Source organism: Austrofundulus limnaeus, unplaced genomic scaffold (genome assembly GCF_001266775.1).
Source record: "Austrofundulus limnaeus strain Quisiro unplaced genomic scaffold, Austrofundulus_limnaeus-1.0 Scaffold12, whole genome shotgun sequence".
NCBI classification, from domain to species: domain Eukaryota; kingdom Metazoa; phylum Chordata; class Actinopteri; order Cyprinodontiformes; family Rivulidae; genus Austrofundulus; species Austrofundulus limnaeus.
This window is the reverse complement of record NW_013952414.1, coordinates 1,548,651-1,559,265: the sequence shown is the minus strand read 5'-3', so window position 1 is coordinate 1,559,265 and position 10,615 is coordinate 1,548,651. Positions and strand designations below refer to the sequence as shown.

The following is a 10,615-nucleotide window of genomic DNA, read 5'->3' as shown; positions in this document are numbered from 1 at the left end:
CTCACACCGAGGACCTATCCACGTCATCATTTACCCAGAATGCTTTGCGTGTAAATAAAATGGCTCCGTCTGTGTTAAAATATATATTTTTAAATTTACAGAACTGAACAGTATTTTTACAGTCTTTATTTACAGTTAAAATAAATGTTTATCAAATAAAGTTTAATGTCAAAACTAATCGTGGATCCCTTTAAAGTTACATTTTTTGCTCCTGTTTGTAGATCTGTCCCTTAAAATATTTCACTGCAAACCGTATGGTGTATTTCCATGTATGCGACAAGTAAAATTTGATTTAGATTTGTTGCCGCTTCTTTTTGGAAAAAAAAAGGTCATAAAGTTGTCAACACTACACAGATGGTTACGTAATCAAACTCACCGTTCTCTGTTCACTTCCTTCTCTGATGAGGAACGTGTGCTCAAAGATGGTGTACATGATCCTCCCGATGCCGAAGGACGGCTCGATCACATTGGGAACCACTTCCTCCACTGAACGCCACAAAAACAACACGAGTGAGAGGAAGCCAAACATGACTTTGTTCCTGTTCCTCAGGAGGGGGTCTCACCGTGCACAGTCTTCTGGAAGCGCTTCACGCTCACCATGTCCTTGGTGAGTTTGAACGTTTTGCCGTCCGTCTCGATGGAGAACTCTCTGCGGAGCAGGAAGAAACGTGAGCCGTTAAGAGAAAYGAGTTCGGCGTTTAAAAAGCGGTGCGGTGAGAGTCCTGCAGAACGAGACTCACCCGGTTTGATTCAGCAGCGCCTCCTGCTCCGTGATGAAGCACTCGTCACACACGGACAGGTAGTCCACGGCTAGCTTAGCTTCCTTCTTATACACCTTCCCGACGGCCCCTTTGTTGACCACAAACTGGACGACGTTTACGGTTTTGTGTGAAGAAGTTAAGAACAAAAACTGCTGATTAAACACTTTTTGACGATTCTAGAGGTGAACGGTGTTGCATTTGCAGGATATGGGTTCTTTCAGAGGCTTCTCAGCAACCAGAGGGACCTTGGTGGCTCGGGCGTGACACTGCAGATCGAAGCAGGACCGGTCGGCACAGCCCACGATCTCGATCCAGCCCTGAACAGACACCTGGGTTAGTTTATCTCTGAGACCACGGCGCGGAGAGCCTGAAGGGTGACGGTGCGGTTTGACATACGTAGGAGGTTTTGGCTTCAGCGTCCCAGCAGTCGCAGGCGTAGTGAGCCATCTCGTTGTCCATGTGCTGCCGGAAGCGCAGCTTGTCTTTGGCCACGCCCACTTTAGTGAGGTAGAGGTAGATCCTCCCGATGAAGTACCCCAGGACGGAGTTATTGACCACTCCCTGAATGTGATGACGCAAATGTTAGTTTCTGTTTAAATCAGGGATGGGCAACTGGTGACTCGCGGGCCGCATGTAGCCCGCAGGTGACCTCCGTCCAGCCCGCCACCGAATTATTTCTTTTACTTCAAAAAAGTACTAATTATAAGAATTAATTTTATGCTAGCTACACTATCTGCTCACAGAATTTCAGGGCAAACCTGTGTTTAGTCACAACAATCCATTGCACAAAGCTAAATATGAGAAGTTTTTTTTAAATAAGTGTTTATTCATTTATTTATTAAACAAAAGTACCACTGTTATACATGCATTTGAGCAGTGGTGGGCACTAGTCCCCTAAAGGGCAAATGCGCTAATTGCRGACCTAAATTTCTCCTTTGCGCTTTAGGGGTTTTACGAATTTCTTTAAAGGGCCTGTGACATCAGATTTTTGTAATAAAAATTAATGCATTTTTGGAAAAATAACTGATAACATATTGCAAAACAAATTTCATGTGGCTGAGATGAACAGTTGTCGAGATGTTTGCATGTGAAGAAACAGGAAGTGATGTCAAAGGGGAATGTCAGCGTGTAAACAGAGCATTGTAACAAAAGCTAACAACACAGACTGTAGAGAATTTGATGTTCCTTTAGATTAATTTTAGTTGCTATCAAGAGAGAAAAGAAGAGTTAAAGTTCGAATAATTTTGTTTTAATAAACAAAGACCAGAGAGTTTATTGTATTAATGAGTTCTCCTTTGATGTCACTTCCTGTTTCACTTTGGCTGAGCCAAATTCAAAAGATAATAGGCCAGTTATGTGACAAAATGGGTAAAAACATATGTACTATTAGGGTTGTGTATTGGCAAGAATTTGGCGATACGATACATATCATAACAGAGGGGTCACGATACGATGTATCCGATATATTGCGATACTGTAAGCAAGGCAATATATTGCGATATATTGCGATTTTTTTGTCCAAAAATTCTATTAAATAAAAACCTCTTACTGAAAAAAAGAAAAGCTAATGTTTACTTACAATGCTAATGCTACCCTTACTCTCTGGCGCTCAAGAGGTAGAGGAGCCAAATGGCTGGCTCACTGCTGCCAACTAGTGGTCAGAGGCTGAACTACAACATAAAAATGAATGGCTGGCAGGAAAGTTGACATTTTAAACCTTAATAAAAAATCGATACAGGGCTTTAGAATATCGATACAGTATCGGGAAAAGAAATATCGCGATATTTCAGTGTATGGATATTTTCTTACATCCCTATGTACTATGCTAATTTTCTTAAGTATAAAGATGTTTTCTTTGACTTTTTGTATTTGAAGGATAAGTGTGTCACAGGCACTTAAAATGATGTGTGGATTTGTGCTTTCTAAATTTAGACTTGAGTAGCGCTAATCACAAATAATGTTTCACATTCAAACGTCAATTTTGTCTAAGTAAAGAGAAAGAGCCGTCTAGTCTCACTACGTTTTGTAGCCACATAATTAAAACTTTGTCTTCATTTTCTTGAACACTGGAGGGGCAAGCCGTCTCTAACACAATGAAACTTTGCTGTAAGGAAACAGCGACGCCCTCAGGCTGCATTGTGTTTACAGAGCTTTATACTCTGACCTACTGTCCTGGGTCACGGTTTTCATTTAGTAGAGACTGTTCCCACAGGTCTTTGCGTGGCAGGAAGCAATTACAGCTTCTTCACTGGAYGACAATCCACCTGCGGTTCTGGTCTGCAGAACCACACTCAGCTGTGCAGTTTGTACTTTCTCTCTGAGGGACACCGCAGCAAAAAATATTAAATAAATAAATAATAAAGAAAGAAACACCGAACAGTTTAAATTCACGCTCTTATTTTGAAAAGAACAGAGTTTCTGTTCTGTGTCCTGTGTCCTACCCAGAATGCATTGCTTCAGTTTTACTACAAACAGTTTCAAGTTTCTAATACTGTATATCTATGTTTTCTTACCGAAGCTCTGCCAAAAACATAAGAAAATGACCAACAAGCAGCAGAACTAGCAATCCACAATTATTTTTTGTTTTACCGCCATGATTTAAAAGTCTGTTTCTACGAATCACCTCCCCAAACTGCGCTGACACGTGCCAATCTGTCMAAGGAAATATTTTTACCACTAGATGATAGTTAAGTGCTGACTTTTCTCTGACCTGAATGTTTTCTGGTAAACAGAGATTATATCCGTTAATTCCTATTGATCATATGTGCTTTTGAACTTGCAGACCTACATAAATTGACCAGCGCTTTAGAAATTGCGCAACTAAAATTTGAATKAGTGCTGCCCGCMACTGCATTTGAGMATGAAATATGTTGAGTTACTGCACTGTGCATTGGTTTAATATACATATATAGACACAAACACTTTAAAAMGTCAGTTTGAAAACATTTGGGTAAGTTTTCAGCACTACGGACCTCTGGTAGATTCAACAGAAACTTGTGACTTCCATCATTTAAGTTGCCCATCCCTRGTTTAAATAAAACACAGCTACAATAATCAGATACTTACTTGCTCCACAGCATCTCCCAGCCTCATAATGTGAGCCGACTGCCCGCTGGTCTGAGCTTTGGAGGAGTACAACATGATCTGCAGGTCGGCTACGTTACAGAACTTAGGGTGGTCCTTCTCACTCGGGTCCACGAAGTGTTCAATCTCAGCCATGGTGAACTCTCTGTGCAGAAACAGGGAGACGTCTGAGGGTTTTCAAACAGGACTGTTTTAAAGGGTAGCAGGGACAGCCCGAGACCTTCCTCACCTGACCCGAATGAGTCCGGATCGAGGAGAGATTTCGTTCCTGAAAGAGTTTCCTATCTGAGCAGCAGCGAAGGGAAGTTTTCCCTGATTGAACTCCAGGAGGCGCTTGAAGTTGAGGAAGATCCCCTGAGCAGTTTCAGGCCTCAGATAGCTGCAAATTCACAAAGAAAACCCGTAACAAAAATCTGAACCCGTCACAAACTCCCATCGGGGTCTGGGTTAGATCGTACCCCGGCATGTTCCCTCCCGGCCCGATGGACGTCTGAAACATCAGGTTGAAGGAGATGGGAGGCGCCAGCTCGTTTCCTGTGGTCGGAGACTTGACGTTGTATTTGACGAACAGGTCCGTCAGCTCTTGTTGGGTGTAGTTGTCCATCTGAGAACAGACTGAAACAGCTCAGATAAATCCTGTTTGGGTAATGAAGAGGACAGGTTCCCTTCAGACTGACCTGAGTGACGACGCTCTCCATCTCTGCCTTCTTCTCTGCAGCACACTTCTTATCAGACATCAGCTTCTGCAGATGAGCTGCAGGAGGAAGACAGAAAATATAAATAATAATAATAAATAACTTCTCAGTGCATGTTAGTTATTGAACTTCGAGGAGACACTTAAAACATACAACTGGTTTCTGACAGGTACGTTATTTGTTAAAAACAGAATCAGTTTAATCCCTGTCTCCTCATTGGATTAGATGGGTTAAAAAAAACTACACAAAAAACGTTTATCTTCTAATTTTACAGATGAAAAAGCGTCAAAGTAACAATTAGTGACAGAAAAATTAAGCTTTTATGAAGTTTGTTTTCAAAAAAGCTTTTTTTTTAAATCACTATTTTTCAGCACGGTCCTCTTTGGCGCCATCTTGTGGCCAAAAGAATAAACAGCAACTTGAAACCACAACATGAAATGATTCAATTTGATCACAGCAGCCGTTTAACATTGTGACACATTTCTGTCTGACATCAGGCCATCGTCATGCTTTAAACAGGTTCACCATAATTAATACTGTAATAATAACTAATACTAATTAATACTGTGGTAATACYGTTTATGCAGCAGCACGTTTCAGTATCTGTTTTTGCAATTTGTGTCGTAGTTGGTATCAACATCTGTACTGCTTATGAGGCAGTGAAGTGTTTTTTTTTTAAAGCTGAAGGCTGTGAAACACCGAGGAGAAGCAGCTGAAGCCCTCTCATTAAAGTGACCTGGTTCTTTGTGGTTAACAACAATAAACTGCAAGATTTCAACCAATCCCAGCATTCCAGAGCGTCAGACCACTTCAGTGAGCGACAGTATGTTAGATAGAAAAAAAACAAGAGTGCAGTATCAGGTATATAGAATAACCAGTAAAAGTGTACTGAACGCTATGATTTGTTAAATCGGCTTCAGAACAGAAAGTATGAGACCCGAGATGAAAACGTTCCTACCTTTGAGGAGGTGGTCGGCCCTGAAGCATTCGCCGTTCTTCACATCTTTCACCATGTAGTCTGCGAACTTCTCCACGTGTCCCGAAGTCCTGGGACGAGCCGAGAATACGACAGAGGACTAAAATCAGCCTCGGCGGAGAAACGAAACCTTTATTTTGACACGGTTTCACTCGTTAACTCGTGTATCTGCAGCCGGGCTATGGAGCGCTGCTGTGGAGGCAGCTTCCATGCATGAAACTGCAGAAATCAATGTGCGCCCGTTAATAAAAACCCACAGTTTCAGCACTTTGGAGCCGACTCTAGGAACCACCAGGCGCTTTCTTCAAAAAGTTAGAATTAACAATGAACAGAAAACAAATAAAACCTTTGAGTTTTATTTGTTTTCTGACAGAAGAACATTTGAATCATGAAAAACTGCTTCCAGCTCTGCGAATGTCTCTATTAGCTACATTAGCTAACCCCAGCCYTGTGCAGTTAATCAGTCATCATCTAATCAGCAACCTTACTTGAGTACGGGCTCAGGTGTCAGCATGGTGCAGTCGATCTCCAGGATCTGCTCCTCCTGGATGAAGTGCTGCCTCCAGGCTTGCAGGATGTTGTTCTTTAGCGCGCAGCCCACGGGGCCGAAGTCGTACAGTCCGCTCACACCTGCAGAGATTTACTGACARGTAAACGGCACGCCCGGAAAGAAACTGGGATCTTTACTCCTAGAATTACCTCCATAGATGGCGAACGCCTGGTCGTAGAAGAAGCGCCTCTTGAGCGTATCCTCCATCCTGGTTCTGTCAATGTCATCTGCGGGTTGTAACGCCAGCTCCTGCAAAGTTTACACCAACTGTAACGTGTGCAATACACAACCAGAGAGCTGTTCTTCTGGGAACATGGTGACAGAAAATTTAGTGATAAGATGGGTTTTGTGCAGCTCATCTGTCTGCAGACAGAACGCAAACATTTAAGTCTGTTTTTTTTTTTTATAAATACATAAACTCATCCAGCATTTACAGCACAACAGAATGAATGAAAGCCTTCAGGCTAAACCTAAATCCATAATAAACAGGAATAACTCACCTTGTGTTCCAGAGCTTTCTTCCTTGCTTTTAGCTCAGCTACAGCTTTAGTCACATCCACTTCTGGAGCTCCTTCCTGCTTTAACTGACGCACCAGATCCCCCTAAACCAGAGCGAAACAAAAAGTGGAAAAACCACCACTGCATCACCAACAAAACACGACTCAGCTCTAGTCTGTTTACGAAACAAAAATGATGATTTTGGTAGCATCACAAAACTGGCATCTTTCCTAAACCCCACCCTGCTGACTRAATCCTGCCTGCAGCAGCCGCCTGAAACGTGGCAAAAAGCTAACAGTTAGCTCTAACAGTTAGCTCACAACAGAAGCATAGCAGCTAACAGCTAGCTTCTGTTGTCAGTTAACAGCTAACCTATTTGTGAGCKAACAGCTAGTTTTTGTTGTCAGGTTGTGAGCTAACAGCTAGCTCCAATAACWTTAAACGGCTGCTCTCAATGACAGGCTGGGAGTAGCCGGTCAAGCTAGCCGGTTAGCCTAACATTTAGACTGACTAGTACAAAAACTTAGCTCCGTTTAGAAATCAATAGCATTGACTTAAAGGGTCTACAAGAATTAAAATAAATACATGCAAGTCGCTGTTACCTGCTCTTTGACTGCAAGCCTCAAAGGGGCGAGAATCTCCTCAATGTTGCCGTCCATGATAGCACGTTCTTCTGCGAGCTGAAGCCTCTGAGTGATCTTATTCCTGTTCTTCTTACTAAAGCGGGCCGGTGTGCAAAACGGCCGGTTTCTGGGCGGCTGGCGGAGCGACTGCCGAACGAAGCGGACCGTGGACGGCCGACAGGAGGAGGAAATCTCTGCACTGGTCCTCAGTAGTGCTGATGCTGCGCTGCGGAGAAGCATGGATGGACCGCCGGAGAATGATGAAATCCTCACGAGCAAGCGAATGCAGCTGCTGCTTCCGGTTCAGCACTTTCGCCACGATCGCACACGCAAAACGAATGACCTGGATTTTGCCTGAAACTCTCAGACTGAAGAAGTCTCTTGGAAGAGAGACGAAACGTTTTATTAAAGAAGAACCCGTCCAGAGGACCTATACATTTTTTTCCTTTTGATCCTCATTTGTGGGTAAAATCAYATGAAATGTGCAGTGATTTGTTTTAGCCACTAGAGGGCACTAAAACCAGCCAAGTTAACGTCCACAGTTCATTTGGTGAGTGTGTTGTTTGGTTCAGCGGATCCCAAACTTTTTATCTTCTGACCCACAAAATATCCATGGCAAAAACTTGTGACCCCAAATATTACTGGTCTGAGGACACGAACTTTGTTAATAACCCTAAAAACACAGGCTTTTTGACAATCTAAACAGCTTGTACACAAATATAAATACTTATTTATACTTACTGTATTTTGTGGTTTTGTAATAGTTATAGGGAAAATATTACATCAGCAATTATTTTATTAGCCTTTAAATTGATTTCTGGAGATTATCCAAGGTGCTTCATGACCCATAATTGGGTCCCAAGCCCAACTTTGGGAACCAAAGTGCAGTGGTTCMCAAACTTTTCAGCTTTTGACCCACAAAATAACAGCAGCAGAGACCTGTGCCCCCAACTATTTTTGGAGGATAAACATTTGTATCAGGTCAACTAAACATGGGCATAGTAACAATATTTTTATACTACATTTATCTATTTTAAATACACTAACCTCACTCCTTTGTAACAACTAAGGCAAAAATGTAATTAATTCCTAAAATMTTTTCAGGACCCCACCTTGATGTTTCGGGACCCCACTTTGGGTCCCGACCCCAACTTTGGGAAACACTGGTTTAGTTGATTGGGTCATCTTTGGTTTTCATCTTCCTTGCTAAAAAGAAAACGCTCATAAAAGAGAAAAAAAACATACAATGTGTTATGTAATCATTTTTGTTCCTCTTTAAACAGAAAAATACTCAAATAAATGGGTCTGAAACTTTATATAAATTTGTCCTATCCCAACACTAATATCTATAAATTATTTATAAACTGTTCTTATTTTGAACAAGTTTTCTTYATGCTCTTTTTAGAACCAGTTTAATCAGTCTTGTTGTAATTTTTTCCGCCCAACAAAGAAGGATTCAGGCCTGCTTCCAGACAGGTTGTGTGTCATCAGATTTCAGGTRCAGCTATCAGGTCCTGGCAGAGCCGGTAAGCGGAGACGGACCGTCAGTGGGTTGTGATTGTGGCTGTGAGATCTGTGTCGTGGTGTCGGCTGAACACGGACGTTACTGCAGGTGCCTGACCCCACATTAGGGTCGTCGTGTCAGTGAGGACATCACCTACTAATTATGAGCAACATCAGCAGATGACGTCTGTTTCCCTCCTGTCCATATGCTCCCAGGCTCTTGTCTCTCAGGTGGGGTCCTCCAGGGCCCCCTGTGGTCCATTAGGGGAAGGGGGGCAGCTGATGTGAGGACCATGACTGGCAGTGGACCAGAAAACCACTTCATCTCCCTTGTTTTTACTTTACGCTTCATTGAGGCCGAAGCTGTTTGTTTCACTGAGCAGAGCTGAAGGTCTCTGGAGCCCAGGTGGAGTTTAGTTTGAGTAAAAACTGCAAGAATTTATTATTTGTTTCAGAACAGTTGGACTCTGGGGATGAAATGCAACGATTTGGTAGATAAACGTGCAATTAATTCAACAAAGCAATGTTGTAAACTGGACTTGTTYGGAGTGAATCAAGGTGAGCTCGACTCATCAAAAACATGACTTTATGTTGAAAACGATTTTTAAAAATGATATCCCTGATTTATTTGTTTATTTTTGGACAAAGTCATCTGCTGTTTTATGTAAACTCAGTGAACTGAAGTTATTCAAAAAAACTAGTAAGTCAGGACTATTCAACTGATGGCCCGGGGGCCACATCATGTACCCCGGTGAGCTCAGTTTGGCCGAACAATGAGTTCATTAGATAAGAATTTAAATCATAAATTTGCATAATGACAATAATAGCCTGACATTAGGCCCCTATGTTTTTGGCATTGTTTTTTTTTTTTTTTTTTGGAAAATCACTCCTGTAAGTCAAAAAGTTACCATCAAATTTTCACGAACTTTTCAGGGCATGGTGCTTTACTCACAAAGGACAAATCCTTAGATTTTTGGTGATCTAGCACGAACACACAAACAGCAACTTCAAACAGACAACAGAGTCAGAGGCTGCTTATTTACTGATGATGTCATACCAAGACAGCCAATCAGCATCCCATCAAYAGTCACACCAGTTTTTTTTATTTTAATTTCAATGAATAATTAATCTTTTTACTGAATCTCACGATGACTGGGCAAAAAACAAAAATAAAATAAAAATAAAAATCTAAACGTTCGTATTTTCTCAAATATAAATTGCATTTGTGAGCCAGTTTGTTTGTACACGTGTCAAACTGAAGGCCTGTGGGCCAAATGGGGCCAGCCACTGCGTTTAACGAGGCTCGCGAAAGCTTCAAAGCTGTTTTTCATTTTCCTGATACTGAATCAATTTTTTAATTCAGGGTTAATGGACGGATGCTATCAGAAGAAATGTGAAACACAAACGCAGTTCTCACTGTTGTTTGGTTTTTTTTCTGATTGCATAAAAATAAACTGAATTTAATCAGSTTTTATGCATGTAATGCTCTTTATACTGAGCCTTTTAACAATTAGATTCTTTTGGAGGAAAAAAATAGCAAACCTGTAATGCAACGTGTCACCAAATTCTTGCTAGTTGGYATCAGGTTTGTTAGGTACAGAACGGTTTTTGTTGACAATCAGTGCATACCCGCATTTCAGTATTGCATATGAAAACTCAAGCTGCACCTTTTAAGGATAATTTTAATAGATTTTTTTTTAATTTTTGATGACATATGTCTCTAAGAGTAGCTTTAAATTGTGCCAAAGAGGTGTCTTTTTCCTCTCAGAGGCTGGAGAAGGCGCGCAGAGAGCAGGGAGGCGGGCTGAGCTTGTTTTTTCACCTCGGACTGTTTTTAGTTGTTTCTGGAGCCTCTGTGGCGCGAGGACGGACGCCATCTCTGCGTAAACACTGGATCACACAGTGTGTGTGTGTGTGTGTGTGTG

General features: G+C 41.7%; 1 protein-coding gene across 1 annotated transcript in view; it reads right to left on the bottom strand.

Annotated features, from left to right (window-relative positions):
• Positions 1–7,563, bottom strand: part of gars1 (glycyl-tRNA synthetase 1) — a 9,627-nt gene extending 2,064 nt beyond the window's left edge. The window contains exons 1-14 of the mRNA XM_014002183.1: positions 7,167–7,563; positions 6,567–6,668; positions 6,216–6,315; positions 6,005–6,146; positions 5,499–5,587; positions 4,523–4,599; positions 4,304–4,449; positions 4,075–4,224; positions 3,828–3,990; positions 1,158–1,322; positions 971–1,078; positions 741–886; positions 564–649; positions 377–486 (exon numbers count right to left, since the gene is read on the bottom strand). Coding sequence (XP_013857637.1) covers positions 377–486; positions 564–649; positions 741–886; positions 971–1,078; positions 1,158–1,322; positions 3,828–3,990; positions 4,075–4,224; positions 4,304–4,449; positions 4,523–4,599; positions 5,499–5,587; positions 6,005–6,146; positions 6,216–6,315; positions 6,567–6,668; positions 7,167–7,427 — 1,845 coding nt within the window. The 5' untranslated portion in view covers positions 7,428–7,563. The remainder of the gene's footprint in view (positions 1–376; positions 487–563; positions 650–740; positions 887–970; positions 1,079–1,157; positions 1,323–3,827; positions 3,991–4,074; positions 4,225–4,303; positions 4,450–4,522; positions 4,600–5,498; positions 5,588–6,004; positions 6,147–6,215; positions 6,316–6,566; positions 6,669–7,166) is intronic.
• Positions 7,564–10,615: the final 3,052 nt, after the last annotated feature.